The 19398-nt window shown below is 38.8% G+C and overlaps 1 protein-coding gene across 18 annotated transcripts in view; it reads right to left on the bottom strand.

The window, feature by feature from the left end:
• Nucleotides 1–1141: 1141 nt before the first annotated feature.
• Nucleotides 1142–19398, bottom strand: part of PIK3CB (phosphatidylinositol-4,5-bisphosphate 3-kinase catalytic subunit beta) — a 182620-nt gene continuing 164363 nt past the window's right edge. For 17 of the 18 annotated variants that reach the window (XM_043521939.1, XM_043521938.1, XM_043521934.1 and 14 more), the window contains 5 exons: nt 15473–15640; nt 13472–13595; nt 11757–11902; nt 4664–4796; nt 1142–2651 (listed from right to left, as the gene is read on the bottom strand). In XM_043521939.1, coding sequence (XP_043377874.1) covers nt 2514–2651; nt 4664–4796; nt 11757–11902; nt 13472–13595; nt 15473–15640 — 709 coding nt within the window. In that variant the 3' untranslated portion in view covers nt 1142–2513. Of the gene's footprint in view, nt 2652–4663; nt 4797–11756; nt 11903–13471; nt 13596–15472; nt 15641–19398 lie in introns of those variants that run through there. The other variant, XM_043521942.1, reaches the window with a different exon arrangement.

The following is a 19398-nucleotide window of genomic DNA, read 5'->3' as shown; positions in this document are numbered from 1 at the left end:
ATTGAAAGAGATGATTTTTCTAACCGCTAGCCACGAAAACAACTCCAATTTGCCTCTCAGATTCTAGAGTTTTCTGGCTCATTCATTGCCAACAACAAATATGGGGAAAATAAACGATAATCATGAAGGCAGGGAGGTGCAAGGATGCTCCAATACAAGCGCCAGTACAAGGTCTAGTGTTCCCTGGGATGCTAGTTGCACCAAAAGGAAGCAGGGAACAGATGGGGCTATTTATCTACCTCAGGTACTTATATACCCTCCATTAGTAGTATCTGAGTGCCTCACAATCTTTAATGTACATATGCTCACAAACCCCCTGTGAGGTAGGTAAGTGTTATCCACATTTTACAGATGGGGAATTGAAGAAGAGAGAGAATTAGTTATTTGCGCAAGGTCACTCAAGAAGTCTATGGTGGACCAGGAAATTCAATGGCTTCCCAAATCCTAGGCTAGTGCCCTAACCAGTGGGCTATCATTCCTCCTGTCATGGCCCTGCAATCCTTTTGCACCAGACAGGAATAATGCAATATGTGCATTCCCCACTGTGCTCTCGGGAGTTTTCGGAGAGATTGCACTTCCCTGAAGGTCAGTCCCTCCCAGAGGTACTGCAGTATGGCTCCACATGATCTCTAATGCAGGCCTCTACCTATCAGACCTACATTAGCCCTGAGTAATCTGGGTAATTTGCCTTGTTGTATAGCAAAATTAAACATGTCCAGCAATGGTTCTGCTGACTCAACTGAGCAATGGTTATAGATGTTAATTTTTAGGCAGTGAATTGGTAGAGGCTGATGATATGTCTCCCTTTACGGTGAAGGCAGATTTGTGGCCATTGGAGTAGTTTTTCTTCTTCCTTCTTCCTGTCTGCTCATAAAAGCAGAGGGATGATATGGCACATGGTTGGTCTTCTCTTTTGTCAGATATGAAAGGACTGAAATGTTGTTTTGCCCTGACTGTTGGGTATGTTCCATGTTCTTTGCTGCTACTGATGTTTCTGGAAAGCCTGTTGTGTTAATATGCTAACATATCAATTGTTTTAATTTCCTGTCTACTTTTGGTAACCAAGTACAAAATGCTGTACTTCTAACTGGCTTAGATTTGGTGTTCGGTCTTTAAAGAGGACAAAATAATTCACTCTATGAACAAAGTAAAATAATCTTTAATGAAATTCCTGTGTAAAACAATTGTTTAGTCCAAAAGGTAAATATATATTTAATTCTCTTTCAAATGTCAACACAAATTGAGAGCTACCAGTGGTCTTTGGAGAACAAACAGTAGTTAAGTTCCATCTTGCTAATGTTCAGAAACAGTACGTGTTACACCTTTAAAACAGCAGTTTCTATTGCACGTATCACAATTGCTCTCCATGAAGGCACCTAAAAAACTGATACCTCACTAAATAAATTAAAACAAATCCAGTTTCTTTAGCAACCACCTTAAACTGAACACAAATATCCTGGAAAAGTAATATTACTGCAGGCTTTTAATAAATACAGTAAGAACAGATTTATGACTCCTCACTGGTGTTTTACAACATGTTGAATTTTAAGTATGGACTTTATTTTTTATAAAATCTTAAGTACCGACCTGGTGGTACAATTTCCTTATTATTTTGGTACATATGCTCTGTTAATCAGTATTTGTATTATATTTAAGTAAAATTTTCCATATACTGTACATACTTTACACAGTGGGTTTGTGTGTGCATCAGTGTTATGAACTTAAATGGAAGACTGAGTCAAGCAACTCTTTGCAGACAGATGAAATAACTTTGCTTTTTGCAAAGAGTTAAAAAACAGATTGAATTGAAGACAATACACCTTTTCGGAGGGATTTTCAAAAGCGTTCAACCGTGGCCTAATTGCTCCCAGTGAAGTCAGTGGGAGCAAAGTTAGGCCAACACTAAGTGCTTTTGAAGAACTCCCATTAGAAATCTTACAAATATCTAGATACTGTTCTTTCAGCAGCAGTACAAGACTTTAAGCACCTCCCTGTAGTACAATAACTGTGGCTACTCTTTACAGTAGAATTAATTAATGCATTTATGCAAGTATGGCAGATTTCATATGAAAAAATATATACAGTATGTTTAGAATTAAGATATCAAAAACTTCCACCCTTCTTTTAAGCCCCAATTTTAAAACAATGAGCAGTTTCATAAGAGGTCTCCAAGCCTCCCGAGTGTGTCGAGTACATTAGACCAACATACAAAAACAAATATTTACACTTTCTTAAAGTACCAAATAATTAAAAAAAGAAAAAAAAAAGAAAGAAAGTATCTAGTAGCTCTCAGCGTGCAAAGTCAGCAGGAACTGATTATCCAGGATATTTATTATTTGTTCAGAAAGTCTTGGGATCAAGCATTCAGAAGCAGAGTGCAAAAGAATCAGCAATTATTCAGGCCACTTCCTTTTTTCTGTTTTGAAATACATTTTGTTGGTCAAGCCTACAGTTCCCTTTTTAAACACTTATTGTCAGAGTAATATTCAGTTTAGTGCAAATCTAAAAGCCACCTAGGATCTGTAATCTTTTCGAACAGTGTGAGCCATCCAGTTCACTTTAGTAGTCCAACTTTCCCGGAGCGCTTCATCAAACTTTTGCTTAAATTGTTTTAGCGCTTCTTCCTCACTCTTCCCTAAGGCAAGAGAGTCCTAAAAACAAAAAGGAAACAAAAAGGTATTGTTGGGAATTTAAAATCCAGTTATGTCCAGCCCCCCAGCATTTTTAATTTTTCTAAATCACATTCTTCCTTCTCTACTATACCTTTAAAATCTATTATTCATTTATCAATATACAGTGATATTTTCTGGACTTAAATGATACAATTAGAAAGAAAAAAGAGGAAATCACAGGTATTTTTGAGAAACTAACCAACTTTGGCCAGTGTTTGCTGTTAAAGCAACAAAACAATGGCTAAAGAAGAACATGGCACTAATTTGCAGTTCAGTAACTAAAAGTTGTGAGTGACATACAGGCAGATGGCAACTCAATGTTGGCAAAAAAGAAATGAACTGTCGGAGAATGTAAAAAAGTGACAGCCAGGAAAAGCTGGTATGAAAAATGTACTTTTACCTGAGTGATGCAATTTGCAACATGCTGTACTCTTCTGTTTTGAAAAGCATTCCACTAGCCCTCTCATATGAACGTGAACTACCTACCTAGATGATAAGATACTTTTAAAACGATTTCTTTATTTTGACTCAGAAATTAAGAAAAACCTTTTTCTTTACAGCACTATCTTCATCAACCAATCTGTAAGGTCATAAAAAAAAACTTCTTAGGGTATTCAAGCACCTTTAATTCCCACTGATCTTAATGAGATCAGCACCCCGGAGGGTCAGAATCTGACCTCTTGGTGCCAACTGGCAGAGGGCACAGGGGTTCATAAGAGTCACAGAGATCCCCCGAGTCTGGTATCCACATACTAATTTGCCAAAGAGTGTCATGTAAGGTTTCTATTGAAAGCCTGTGTCACACTAGTCCCCATAATCATCGCAAAATGTATGTATGAACAATATGTAAGCAGTTATGTATGTATACTGCAAATTATGTTCTTAAGATCTGTGCCTTGGGACTGGTCACCAGAATGTTTTAAACAAGTTCCTTTCAGGTAGGAGATGCTTATCTACCTGTCTGACAATACGTAAATTGTGTACTGTGTGCTTCATAATGAACACCTATGTACACTCTGAGAAAAATGCAAATCAAATGATAGTAATGTCTCCTGGGGAGATTCTAGATAGGAAAAAACAAGCAGTGGAGGTTATCCACTTTACAAGTGAAGACAATGAATCATTGGAACTGTATCTGGAGGTGCAGAGATGCACCCACTTATCCTTTGCTGAGACGACAAGCTGCCAGCACACTTGTCTTTTGAATGGAGGATCACAGCCTGTCTGGCTGTTTGATACTGGGAGAGAAAATTTGGGTGAACTAACCTTTGAGAGGCATCGGAATGTCCTGTTAGTTAAGTTTAGGCTCTAGAAAGTATATTATTATTTTATTGTATATGTTCGTATATTTTATATATTCTACTAGCTTCTTGAATATATTCTTTTTTAAATAAACTTCTTGTTTTTACTATAAAAATATCTAAGTATTATATGGTAAGCAGAGCCATGGTCTAAGATGTAACTGATAAGCTGGTTGTACTGTTCCTTTGGGAGCAGAGAATTTGGGAGTTCTGTGAGTGTCTAGTGGATCCTGGGCTGTGAACTCCATGGGGCCGCTCAGGGGCCTCAGGGGTTGGAGTCATTATCATTAACCAGTAAAGGAGAGTGGGGTTAATGGAGGCCTGGAAGGCAGTGCTTGTGTTGCCAGAGACTGCTGGAGTTGGGGAACTGACCACAGCAGGCATACACAAGCATTCCTCAGGTTAAGGCCTGGTGGTAAGGAGGTTCCTCAAAACCCATGGTACCCCCAGGAAGCATCACAGATCCCTTGAGAAACAGTAACTAGTCATTCCAGTATCTTACATACAAAATAGTTGAGGGAAATGGGTCTGTGCCTCAGTACTAGATACCACTTGAAGAAAGCTCTATTATATGGAATGGAATACTAGGGAAAGGGCTTACAAAAGTAAGGAAATGCATTTGCTGTGTGATCATAAATTCATGTACAGAAGAAATGCTAAGTCATACTGAGCTGTAGTTCTGGTTTTTACCTTGAGATATTGGATATCCTTGACAGAGGTTAGCTCTGGAAGCCCTGCAGTTAACATCAGTGCAAAGAGTGTGATAAATAGATTTCCATGTCTTCGCAGAATCAAATATGCGTCTTCACAACACTGGCGGAACCTGAAAATCCATCACAAAACATGTATGCAATGGACATGAAGCAGGAAAAGATACAGTGAGATAGCTCTTCACAGGTCATCTGGCCCAATACATATTTTTTCAAATGAAATTAAGCTTAGTATACAATTACTGTCTGAAATGACACACGTGAACTTTTATTTAACCCTCCAGCTGTTCCACTTCCAACCCTGCATTTGTTTGCCAAAATACATACAGTAAATACAGACAGTATCAAACGGAACTGTGGGCTAACTGCTTATTCTACAGTAGAAAAATAGCTCATTGACATTCGGTTTGTTTTCCATTTATCCAGCAGCACCAACTACAGGCAGCATTACGGCTCCACCTACCAGAAGCAAGGATGCAAAAGGTCAGTCAAACTGAATGTCTGAGCATCAATATGCCCACTTCTTTGCCAATATGGGCTTCCGTAGCAAAGTGGCGACTCACATCAAAGTAAAATCTCTGAGAGACTCCTCTTAAGAGTACATCTCCACTGCACACTAAGCCCAGGTCTCTGGGACCGGGGCTTGTGGACTTGGTGTTTCCAAGCCCACGCTTGACAGCCCACACTGCATTGTAAGCCTGGGTTTACAATTGCTGGACCTTGCTAAAGCATCAATACTGCACTACACAGACCTTCTGACTTGGGTCAGTTGCTTGAGCTGCATCCACATTTCAAAATGACAGGGCCTGAACCCAAGTGACAGCAGGACTCTGTCTTTGACTGCTTCCCACACCCCCAAGCAGGATTCTAGGTTCTCAGTGCTTGCTGACCTGAGTCTGACTGATTTGTGTGTGGATAGAAGGGGGACAAGTCAGAGTGGGTAGGAGTCAGGGACGATGCAGAAAGGGAGAAGAAAGGACTTTGACAAATAGAATTACTGGTGGGCAATTTTCCCTTGTCGCATGTACACTGCCTTTCATACTAGCCAATGACAGTAAACAGAGTCAGTGGCTGTTGTAAGCAATGGGTCAAAGGACTGGCAGCCAATCTGCACAGGCCGAAACTGTAGAGGCCCAAAGATAGAAGGTCTTCACAACACTGACAGCCATGAGGGCTATGGAATTGGCCAGGACGTGGACTACAGATTTCAGAGAGCCTGCTTGAGTGACAAGCTCTCAGGTAGGTAGAGAAGTCAGAGAGATGAAGTCGAGCCTCAGGGACATTACTGTGTCCCTGCCAATGAGATGGTTCAGAGCCCCTGAGTGGAAGGTTTGGTGTGGAAGATGGTTTATTCCTGCTGGCTCCCTGTAATTCTTGCCTACCAGCTACAGAGCCTTTTAGCTGTGAGCTGGCTTGGAGGTATCCGTACAGATGTGCCCTCCCTCTTCATTCTCCTGTAACTAGATTTTTTCTTCCTTTCTCTCTTCTCTTTATGTCGATGAGTTGGGAGATATTAGAGAAGAAACGGAAGAGCTGAGAAAGCATCGTTACTGATCTGATAGTAACTATGGTTCTTTGAGAGGTGTTGTCCAAATGGATTCCCCTCTTGGGGCACACACACCCCATACAGCCTGAAGCTGTGCCTACACCTTATATGTCTTTGTGTATGCCTGCCCAGAGGTATAAAGGGTGGAACGGGCCCAACCATCCCTCAGCTCCTTTGACAATCCAGAATCCCAGAGGAGCAGGACTCTGTAGTTGCAGGGAAGGACGGTTGGCCTTGGAATCCACGTGAGTAACAAATCTTAAAGAATCTCCATTCTTTCTCGTTCAAGTGATTGTCCACATGTATTCCGCTCTTGGTAAGTGTCAAGGTTCCTTCCCCACTCTGAACTCTAGGGTACAGATGTGGGGACCTGCATGAAAGACCCCCTAAGCTTATTCTTACCATCTTAGGTTAAAAACTTCCTCAAGATACAAACTTCGCCTTGTCCTTGAACCCTATGCTGCCACCACCAAGCGTGTTAAACAAAGAACAGGGAAAGAGCTCACTTGGAGACGTCTTCCCTCCAAAATATCCCCCCAAGCCATACACCCCCTTTCCTGGGGAAGGCTTCATAAAAATCCTCACCAATTTGCATAGGTGAATACAGACCCAAATCCTTGGATCTTAAGAACAATGAAAAAGCAATCAGGATCTTAAAAGAAGAATTTTAATTAATTAAAGAAAAAGTAAAAGAATCACCTCTGTAAAATCAGGATGGTAAATACCTTACAGGGTAACCAGATACAAAACATAGAGAATCCCTCTAGGCAAAACCTTAAGCTACAAAAAGACACAAAAACAGGAATATACATTCCATTCAGCACAGCTTATTTACCAGCCATTTAAACAAAAGGAAATCTAACGCATTTCTAGCTAGACAATGCCCTTACTACACCAAAAGTATGAAGTTTAGCTTTCCCTGGGTTTGACTGAGGCTTAGGAAAGAAAACTGGGAGATGAATAAACTGGTTCATATGGAACTCTGATAAGAACTTTGGTCAGGAACTTGTGATGAAGCCTGAGAGTACCGTTATCCTTATGAAAAACTGTTTAAGACAGACTCAATGGAAGGGCCTGTTTTCCCTATCCTTTGAGCTGATACAATGGTTACTAAAAAGCAGTCTTCTGTGATACATGGTATAGGGTACAGCTTGCTAAGGGCTCAAAAAGGGAGCCATCAACACTTAATACTATATTGAAGTTCCAAGAGGGACATGGCTCCCAAATTGGGGGAAAACATGAATAAGGCTCTTAAGGAATCTAGCTACTGTAGGATGAGAAAATATTGTGTGGCCCTGGATAAAGAGAGTGATGTGCAGATATCGCTGTTATATGGCCCTTTGTTTCTGGACTAACAAACAATAAAATACTGCTGCAAAGGGTGTTGGGGGAAAAGGATGCTGATGAAATGCCCACACAGAAATCCTTTCCCACTTAGCTTTATAGGTCAGTCTATTTGATACCAGTTGAATAGAAAGTGTGTTCTCAGGAGGATGTTTAACAGCAACTACTAAAGTTAGACATTTTTAAATCAGCAGGTCCAGATAACTTGTATCCAAGAGTTTTAGAAGAGCTGGCTTGGAATGCTGGGGAAGTCCCAGAAGACTGGAAGAAAGCTAATATTGTGTCAATATTTAAAAAGGTTAAATGGGATGATTTGAGTAATTATAGGCCTGTCAATCTGGGCATCAATGCTGGACAAGATAACAGAGAGAATGATACAGGAGTTGAATAATAAAGAATTAAAGGATGGCAATATAATTATTACAAATCAACATGGGTTTATGGAAAACGTTTCCTGTCCGACCAACTTCATACTTTTTTTTTGATGAGATTACAACTTTGGTTGATAAAAATAATAGTGTTGACGTAATATATTTAGACTCCTGTAAGGTGTTTGACTTGGTACCACTCAACATGTTCATTAAAAAACTAGAATGATATAAAATTTAACATGGCACACACTAAATGGATTAAAAGCTGACTAACTTATAGGTCTCAAAGCTTAATTGTAAATGAAGAATCATCATCAAGTGGGTATTTTTCTAATGGGGCCCTGCAGGGATCTGTTCTTGGTCCTATGCTATTTAACATTTTATTAATGACCTGGAAGAAAACATAAAATCATTACTGAAAAAGTTTGGAGATGACACAAAAATTGTGGGAGTGGTAAATAACAAAGAGGACAGGTCATAAAGACTGAGCGATCTTCATCACCTGGCAAACTGGTCGCAAACAAACAATATGCCTTTTGATATAGCTAAATATAAATCAGTACATCTGGGAACAAAGAATTTAGGCCATACTTACAGGGTGGAGGACTCTATCCTAGGAAGCGGTGACTCTGAAAAAGGTTTGGGGGTGGTGCTGGATAATCAGCTAAACATGAACTCCTGCTGTGACACTGGCCAAAAGGGCTAATGGGATCCTTGGATGCAAAAACAGGGGAATCTTGAGTAGGAGTAGAGAGGTCATTTTACCTCTGTATTTGGCACTGCAACCACCGCTGGAATACTGTGTCCAGTTCTGGTGCACACAATTCAAGAAAGATGTTAATAAACTGGAGAGGGTTCAGAAAAGAGCCACGAGAACGATTAAAAAATTAGAAATCAAAAAAGGCGTGAATTGATTAAAATCAATAAGTACCTATATGGGAAACAAATAACTGACAATGGGCTCTTCAATCTAGCAGAGAAAGATGCAACACGATCCAACGGCTGGAAGTTGAATGTAGACAAATTCAGACTGGAAATAAGGTGTAAATTCTTAACAGTGAGAGTAATTAACCACTGGAACAATTTACTCAGGGTCACAGTGGATTCTCCATCACTGGCCATTTTTAAATCAAGACTGGATGTTTTTCTAAAAGATCTGCTCTAATGAATTATTTGGGGGAAATTCTATAGCCTGTGTTATACAGGTGATCAGGCCAGATGATCACAACGGGCCCTTCTAGCCTTGAAACCTATGAATCCAGTTGAGGCTTCTTGCTTTGGATGGAATGTTTTGAATATATGGGGCAAATGCACACAGAATGGAAGCCGTATGAACACTCACTAGAAGAAGAATTGGGGAATCACATTACCATCTATGCATTTAGGTCAGGCAACCAAAATATATGGAAAGGAAGTGGAGCATAAAATTAGTAGCCTTGACTGACAGATATATTGTCTTTAGGATTCTGGTAGGCGGACCCAAAATGCTCTCAATAATTGCTTGCTGCCGAATGCAATGGTACATACATTTACATTTAGCCATTTGGCAAAGATCAGTAGAATATTAGTTTTAGAAATATCACCAAAACTGCTAAGTTGTGCTATACACCCTAGAATTTGATGACCGCAGAATTGCAGGATAATTTCTGGCAGTGATAGCAGTGCTATTTCTACTTACACAGTACTCAAGAGGTGTGTTAAAATAAATGTGTGTTTTAACAATGGGTGGTTTTTAAATTCAGGAAAATCATTTATAAAAATATGAACATGAATCAGATCTATATATAAGCAATCTATATTACAAAAGCAATCCTACCTCCTTTTTCTCTTCCACCAACCCCCCCCCCCCCCCAATAAATCAGTTATATCACATGGCTACAGATAGCTATGTTTCATGGTTGAGACATCATTGCTGTGAATGCAGACTTAAGAATGGCCACACTGGATCAGACCAATGGTCCATATAGTCCAGTATCTGGTCTTCCGTCAGAGGCCAGTGTCAGATGCTTCAGAGGCAATGAAAAAAAACCAGGCAATTTTTGAGTGATCATCCAGTTGTCCAGCCCAGCTTCTGACAGTCAGAGGCTTCAGGACACTCAGAGCATGGGGATGCATCCATGACCAACTTGGCTAATAGCCACTGATGGGCCTATCTTCTGTGGTATTATTTAATTCTTTTTTTTAAAATATAGTTATGCTTTTGGCCTTCACAACATCCCTTGGCAATGAGTTCTACACACTGACTGCATTGTGTGAAGAAGTAGTTCCTTATGTTTGTTTTAAAGCTGCTGCCTATTAATTTCATTGGGTAACCCCTGGTTCTTGTGTTATGAGAAGGGGTAAATAATATTTCCTTATTAACTTTCTCTGCACCTTTCATGGATTTTGTAGACCTGTCACATCCCCCCATAATCATGTCTTTTCTAAACTGAACAATCCCAGTCTTTTTAATCTCTCTTCATATAAAAGCTGTTCCATACCCTTAATCATTTTTTGCCCTTTTCTATACTTTTTCCAACTCTTACATCTTTTTTGAGATGGAGCAACCAGAACATGAAATATCCAAGGTGTGGGCGTACCATGGATTTATATAGTAGCATTATGATATTTTCTGTCTTATTATCTATCCCGTTCCTAATATTCAGGTAGCTTTTTTGAGTGCTGATGCATATTGAACAGCTGTTTTCAGAGAACTATGCACAATGTCTCCAGGATCTCTTTACTGAGTGGTAAAAGCTAATTTAGACCTCAATTTTGTATGTATAGTTGGGATTGTGTCTTCCAGTGTGCATTACTTTACATTTATCAACCCTGAATTTAATCTGCTTTTTTGTTGCCCAGTCACCCAGTTTTGGGAGATCCCTTTGTAACTCTTCACAGTCAGCTTTGGACTTAACTATTTTGAGTAATTTTGTATCATCTTCTCAGCTTTGCCACTTCACTGTTTACCATTTCCCAGATCATTTGTGAATATGTTGACCAGCACTGGCCCCAGTATAGATCCTTGGGGGACCTCATTATTTACCTCTCTCCACTGTGAAAATTGACCATTTATTCCTACCCTTTGTTTCCTGTCTTTTAATCAGTTACTGACCCATGAGAGGAACTCCCCTCTTATCCCATCAGTACCTACTTTGCTTAAGAGCCTTTCGTGAGGACCTTATGAATGCTTTCTGAAAGTCCAAGTACACTATATGCATTGGACCACCTTTGTCCACATGTTTGTTGACATGTTCAGAGAATTCTAATAGATTGGTGAGGTGTGATTCCCCTTTACAAAAGCCATGTTCTTTCTTCTCAACATATCATGTTAATCTAGATGTCTGATAATTCCATTCTTACCAGCAATTCCAGCAAATACCAATTTGCTGGTATTGAAGGTAGGTTTACTGGCCTGTAATTGCCAGGATCGCCCATGGAGCCTTTTAAAAAAATAAATAAAAAAATCAGTGTTACATTAGCTATTTGCCCATCATCTGGTACAGATGCTGACTTAAGTGATAGGTTATGTACCATAATGAGTAGTTCAGTTCACCTATATACACAGGGGGTACAGTATTTTCTTAATACTTTGTTTTCAAATTAAATGAGTTAAAATTACTTCTCTCTTAAAAAGCAAAAATGTTTCAAGTTTGCTAAGGTGTATTTTTCCTTAGTCTAGGTTCACTTGCATGGCTGATCACTTTGCATTATTTTACTGCATGCTGATTATGCAAAGGACTGTGTGCTGGAACTGATCAACATACTTTGCTCCAGCTACAAGGTGAGGAGAGAAGTTATGACTTTATCTTAGACAGCAAAACAATACTTACCGGCCAAATTTCTCAGTGTTCCCCGTTTTGCCTTGTTGAATGACATGAATGAAATCATAGGTAAGAATGAAAGGCACTCGTTCCCTTTTAATTCCAAATTTGGATTTGAAGTTCCCAAGAATATGCCCAAAATCTATGTGAAAGAGCTAAATAAAAATAGAAATAAAAATTTATTTCTCCAGAAAAATATTCTGTTTCCTAATTTGTTTAAAAAAACTTAAAGGGGAGCTTGTCAGGAATGGTTAGCTAAAAATGAGACTCACAGTAATCCCCCATCCTGCCCTAACACCCCATCTTTTGTGTATCTCTGAAGAGATGTAATTTCTTGTTTAGGGTTTTATTCTCAGTGTTTCAAAACTGAATAGAAAAATCAGTGCCAGCAACATCCACACAGGAGGAAATATTGTCAGTCAGGAAGGAAATTTCAGTTTCAAGCTTCCAAGGTAGAGCAATAAACATTATCTATCTGTGTTAGGGCTTTACCATGATGCCCAACATCATAGTATCTGAGTGTCTTCCAAGTGAAATCCATAGCAATAGTGAAGTCCCCTATAGACTTCAAGGAGTCTCTGGCATTCTACCTTTCCAAGGTCGAAACTATGTCAGGGTAAGGCTTCTATTTTTTAAAGTTAATTAATTATTATCAAGATTTAATTTATTTCATGTTTTTGGTTGATGGGGCAGTGTCAGGGATATTAGAGAAAAAATTATTCTACAAATTAATAAAATACTGACAGCATTGTTCTAAAAATGAGAAAATGCTTTGTAGATGGAAGAGTGATTTCACTAAAATCTGGATAAAGCTACACTAGAAATAAAAAAAAACTCATTATGAACAACAGTTTTTATTGAGAATATTCTTCATGTCTAACCCAGATGGAACCATACAGTTCAAAACTCTATACCTTGATTTTCTAGGTTGGTCATTTGCAAGATACATTGAGATTTGACCATAGCTATAATCATCTAGGGCCATAAGGAGTAGCATTGTGTAAATAATTAATTTTTCTGCTTTGATGGCCAAACCAAAAAATAATTTAAAAAAATTCTGTTTGGGCTGACCCAAAACATATATGTTTCAGTTTTTCTGGAGAAACAAAGAAGATGAAAAAAAATCTATTTTAGGTTGAACAAAACGTTTTGCTCAACCTGAAACTGAAATGTTTTGTTTTCAAGGTTACCTTTTCAAAAAAATGTTAAAAACAAAACAGTGAAATTCTGAAACAAAATGTCTTACTGAAATAAGAAGTTAAAATTTTACGTTGTAGAAATGCTGAAAATGAACTGTTTGCACATTTCACGATATATATATATTTTATCAATTTTTTTTTCTGAAATAGACTTGAATATGTGTTTCGGTTAACCTGAAACAGCATTTTTCAGTGGAAAAAAATGATTGGCATGAAAAACATTTGCCTAGCTCTAATAAGGAGACTTACTGGGTTTTGGGGAAATGATGAATTATTCAGGACAATCTTACTTGACAAATAATTATTTACAATATCTCCCCCAATCTACCAGATCAGAGTCAACAATAACGACTACCATTTACATATTTAGTTCCATATTTATGTTTTTTTCTAGTAAGACACTAAAACTAGAATAATACAAATGTAATTGAAAAAACTCTCAAAATAAGCTTTGTACAAGAACTACAATGGCGAAGACTTTTTTTTAAAAAATAGAATTCATCTAACTGCTAACAGGGTTCTTACCTGACCATTCTTCCTGACCATGATATTGTCACTATGTCTGTCACCAATGCCCAGTACGTAAGTAGCTACACAGTAGCCAGCACAAGACAGGGTGAACTCCTCGATGGCTCGATCCAGGTCATCTCTAAAAATACAAAGGCAAACAATAATTCTACACATTAGCAATAATTCACCTTCTATTTTCACATTAAGAAAACACACAATTTTGCTTAAACTAGGATCAGATATGGACATTTTAAAACAGCCCAATTGCAGGATTATTAAACCATTTCACTACGTAGTGAGACAAAGTTCCTCCTCCGCCTTGGTCGCTTCTGTGCTTTTTGGCAGATTTGCTCACCTCAGAGGTTCACAGCAGTCTTCAGTTTGGTTCCTTTTGTTAGTGGCACAAACCTGCCGTTCACTCAGCTAACCTCATCACTGGCCAGCATGGGGAAAAGGAGGTAAACAATCCCCGCAGTCTCTGCTGGCCGACATAATGGGTCGGGGAACAAGCCAGAGACCTTCCCCTCTGGTGGGACGCACAATCCAGGTCAACTCCTCTTATATCAAATAGGGAGTTGTGGGGATGGGGGAACCCAGGCCCACCCTCCACTCCGGGTTCCTGCCCAGGGCCCTCTGGATTGCAGCTATCTACAGCATCTCCTGTAACAGCTGCGTGACAGCTACAACTCTCTGAGCTACTTTCCCATGGCCTCCTCCCAATACCTACTTTGTCCTCTCCACAGGACCTTCTTCCTGATGTCTGATAACGCTTGTACTTCTCAGTCCTCCAGCAGTACGCCTACTCACTCTCAGCTTCTTGCACGCCTCTTGCTCCCAGCTCCTCGCACACACCTCACTAACTGAAGTGAAGTCCTTTTTAAAACCAGGTGCTCTGATTAGCCTGCCTGTCCTAATTGATTCTGGTAGCTTCTTAATAAGCCTGCCTTAATTGGTTCCAGCAACTTCCTGATTGTTCTGGAACAGCCCATTATCTTACTCAGGGAAAAGGGACCTGCTTAATCTGGGGCTAATATATCTACGTTCTGTTACTCTCCTGTAGCCATCTGGTCTGACCCTGTCACAGTAGAAATGCAGAAATTAAACTATTACAATAGGCAATGGCATTGAGCCATTAGGTATGTGTAATTATTATTTTCTTTAAATTATATTTCATGGCTTATCCAATGATATACAGCACAGATTGCCGCCAATGTTGGAATTCAGTGTTTGGATTGCTGTTTGAACTCCAAGAGCAACCTGAATCTGAAATCTAAAAAGAGAAAGGCAACAAACTTGCAGAGACAGCTATATATGTATGTACTTGTGCATACATGCATGCATACAATGGGCGAGATCCTCACTCCGCTCAGCCCTTTTACATTGCATAAAAGGGACAGAGCAATGTAAAAGGCATCTAAAAGCTCTTGATCCAGCCAAGGGAAGACTCTCAAGGCACAGGAACAGTGAAAGACAATAATGAGACTGCTGTCTGAGGACTCCCTAGCAAGTCCTGGCATACAGGGAGTGCTGGAGGCAGGGATACAGCACTCAGTGCTTGGAGATTCCAGACAGCGCTGTGGCCCAGTGGGTCCCATTCAAGTCCTGAGGGCTGTCTAAATTATGTGTGAGACTGCAGAGCTTACAGCCACCTTAGCCTCTCCCAGTCCCTGAGATGTGAGTTTTCTGCTGAGCCTCTTAGAGGTGCAGTGCAGAATCTCACCCAGTCCTTCTGGATATACATTATGGTGATGCTATAATGGCTCCAGAATTAAGGTTGCTTTGAATTTAAAGAAGGGGGTCAAACCTATTTATTATGTGTGAATAATACAGTGTATCCTCTACTAATTCTGAGAACAGAATACATTTTCGGACAATTTACATGAAAAAAGGGTGCTCTGAATCACTTTGCAGGATTGAACCCTAAAATGGGATTTTTTCTTAATCCTTAAAACAGATTTTCACTTTGTAAGGAATTTTATAACAAGTTATAAGCAAGAAATACACATGAAAATTTACCCTAAATTGTATTCCTTTAGCCAATTTAAGAGAGCATCTTTGTTGAACGCAGCAGCAGCAGCAACATTGCTACTATTTAACTGAATATCTGCAATGGTTTCTGAAGCAGAAACAGCCTCAATAAGGCCAGAATGGTCTCCTGTTGCTAAACAACCATATGGCAACATCCTGAAACAAAACAGAGACACTATTAAAAAAATTAGGAAGATTGTTTCTTTCAACACAAACATTCTTGAGCTGAATGTCCATGCTAATTTTAAGGCTAAACTCTCAGAAGTTAATAAATGGACATGTTTCCAGAGCAAAAATATCAACACTTTATTTAAAAATAGTATTTTCCCTCCACTACATAAATACAGAAACTGCTGTAGAAGCTCACTTTTACAAATCCCAATCTTACAAATGGCCACTTCTATGAAACAATTTCCTGAATTTTTTGGGGGGGTAGGGAGGGGGAGAAGAAGGGCAGGGAGGGCAGATATCACATAACAAAAATCATGTAGATGAAGAACAAGTCAAGATCCTTTCACATTTCGATGCCTTCAGTGTATTGGAAATTGCATTGCAATACTTGAAAGGACAAGAAGAAAATGATGCAGTGCACAATACTACAATTTATACACTGTACCTACTGTAATTCTGAGTGCTTAATTTTAAGACCTTTTCCACTTTACAAATTCCTCAGTCCCCAATTAGTTTGTAAAACAGGGGTTCTACTATATGGGAAATATGCAACACTTTGCTTTTTACTGAAGTGTAATTCTGTTAGAAAAACAATAGAGGGAGCCATTTCATGTCAGTTGCTAGTTTACAGTGTAAATGGGCTGCAAAGAGGAAGTAAATTACATTCACACTCACTTTAAGATTCCTTTATAGTGTGGTTTAATGAATGGTGTGGTTTAAGCGTGGTTTAAAGGTGCCTTAGTTTAAATGAAAATCCAGCCCCTCTATGTTTTAGCACAATATCAATCGGATTTCCATTCTTCCTAGTTCAATTAAAAAGTTTCAAGACATTAATAAAGAGGTAGCACAGTATCTCCCCCAAAGTGTTTAAGAATGACCACCGTAGGATGCTTGGGTGCATTACAAAGAGACAGAAAATAATACAGAACATATCTAACAGAATATATATGCTTTTAACAATCTGTGCCATAGGTAAGATAAAATTCTGAAAGTTGGTACACTCCTTCATTCTGGACTGCTGATTACAGACAGGTTTCAGAGTAGCAGCCGTGTTAGTCTGTATCTGCAAAAAGAAAAGGAGTACTTGTGGCACCTTAGAGACTAACAAATTTATTTGAGCATAAGCGAAGTGAGCTGTACTCCTTTTCTTATTACAGACAAAAACCCAAATCTGGAATTTCTTTTACAGAACACCAAAAGGTTATCATTCTACCACCCACCACCACCACACTAACTTAAAATCAAGAAAATTATCAAAGGCAAGCAAGTGCACACCACAGGCACTGACGTTGATAGCGAAGTCCATCTAGAGACAAGCATATTGGCAACACATCATTATGTTATACTTAACAATGGCAATCCCTTCGGTTTTCAGTTTTGATAATTCATATTGAAGTAAATTAGAGCTAAGATTAAACTGGGCCAGACAAATGCAAAAAATATGGTGAGGAGATGTAGACAGGGATACAAAAAACAGGATTAGGGTTATTTAATGCAGAAGTAATTTAACTGAGGTATTTAAAAGTATGGAGAATAGGGTCACATATAGATGTTAACAATATTTACAATTCAAATAAATATGAAGCAGTTTCATCAAATCTGGAGTTCTAGTTGTACACTATTCCCACCATTAACCCTAAGAAGACTATTTTATATATCTTCATTAAAGTAACTGATTCTAAAACTGAAATTTACTATATTAACTACAACAGAAATTACAAAATATTCATAAATATTAAAAAGCTGGTTACTAATTTTAGGATTCATTTAATTAGACCAAAATATGGCACCAAATACAGTGGACATGAGCTGAAAAGTATATGGTTAAAATCACTACCCACTGGTCTTGAAAAGTGAACTGACCTTCTTGTCCATTAGGGTGGGGACAGAAGCTGAATTAACCCTGCTCCTGCCAGTCTCCTCTACTTTCCCACCACACCTTTCCCTTCTCCTCACTCTGAGCTGCAGAACGGAGTCTCCCCCCTCACAATTTCTCTAGCCCTCTCTCACTATGTACATGTTTGAATTCTGGGTTGCTATGAGCAGGCAGAATGCCTCCTGCTGCCAATCACCCATATTATCTCTTCATGCAGGACCATTTCAGAATCTGTGTCAAGAATTCACCATTGAAAGCCACCAACCCCTTTTATGGTTTCCTAGTCTAGGGCAGGGATAGGACCAGCAGAAGGACAAGTCGGGGCAAAGCTAGAAGGCAGACTGAAGAGAATACATGGATTGAGAATCCCAACCCTGGCCTGGCAACAGCTATCTCCCCCTCCCTCCTCTCTAGTAAACATCTCTTAGCAGCCCCGACAATTCAGAAAACTGATTGTGTTTTTGGGACATATAAAATTCAACAAAAAAAACCCAAACATACTGTAAGGAATAATCTTCCATTGGCAGTGAGAAGAGCTACTTCTTTTTCCATCTCTACCATTCAGTGAAATAACAATCATATATATGTAATACAATCTGTTTGAGACACATAAAATAAAGCCTAAATGTGGATGATTTGGTTGTAAGATATATCCAGATTATTGCTCAATATTTCAGAAATCTGTTCTTTAAAATAAACAAACTAAAAAAAATTCAGATTTGTAACCTTTTCTTTTATTACAGTCTCTTTCCCAATTAAAAAAAACCAACATCCCAGACAGAGTTCACACACTGGAATTAAAGAATACATATAACAACTGCATAACACCAGGGTTCATGGTGCAAGGAAACACTGCCCATCCTTATCACGACATGAAAATGTAAGCCAAGTATTGCCAGGTTAAAGTGCAAGCTGGCGCTCTTCCATGGCATTTCAACCTACCCTACTTGTAGCTTAACTTGGCACATATCCAACAACTTCCCCTTCAAAAGCAAGCAATGATGAAAGCTATTCAGCCCCTGGAGGACAGTGTGCTTACAACTGGAGGAAAAAACATTCTTGTCAGAGAGACAGTTTGACAGGAGTCAAATTGGGGACAAATCCTCAGGGCTCTGTCCATCTCCTTCTAGCCTTTTTGCCTTCAACATCTGTCAGTGGGATATCTTCCTCCTTTTTGAAGACCATGTAAAGACCACTGACAGATCTATAAGTAATCTTTGGCAATAAATATAATGTTCTTTCTGCACTGTATTTTCTCTAGTATCTTTCAATCCCTAACTATTTCAAAAGTTTAATTCTTCAAAAGGGATCTCTTCCAAATAAATGGGAGAGTATTGGTACTTCATTACATCAGCATGTTCTTCTGTTTTCAAGCATAGCATTCAGTTTACTAAATGACTGAAATCCTACAGACAAAGAAAGGTTTTCTTTGTTTTTTTTTAAAATAAACTTTCCTTAATTTACTTGTAGTACCCACAGTGCCAATGCCAGACGTCACACCTATCAATACAGGTAAAAATGAAAATCCACTGCAGGCTTCTTGGCAATAAAGGTAAATATACGTATATAACCCTCTTTGTCTATCAATGTAGTAACTAAGCACACCAACCACCGTAATATGTAGGTTTTGGATTAAAGCATCTTGGTTTATATGTGAAAATTCAGTTGAGTCCTGGAAAAAAATACACAGCCTTTGAAAACATTTGTCTACATTGGGAAAATGGGTGGTATTCTAAAGTTGTGTTGACTCACATTCACTCCCCTCTAAGAGTTAACCATGACCCAATAGCATGTTTTTTAAAACATAACTATCTTTACCTAAAATCCTGTGGCAAAATGGTGTTTAAAAATGTGTTGGATAACACAT

This window comes from Chelonia mydas, chromosome 9 (assembly GCF_015237465.2).
Source record: "Chelonia mydas isolate rCheMyd1 chromosome 9, rCheMyd1.pri.v2, whole genome shotgun sequence".
Classification (NCBI taxonomy): Eukaryota; Metazoa; Chordata; order Testudines; family Cheloniidae; genus Chelonia; species Chelonia mydas.
This window is presented reverse-complemented; position numbering and strand designations above follow the sequence as displayed.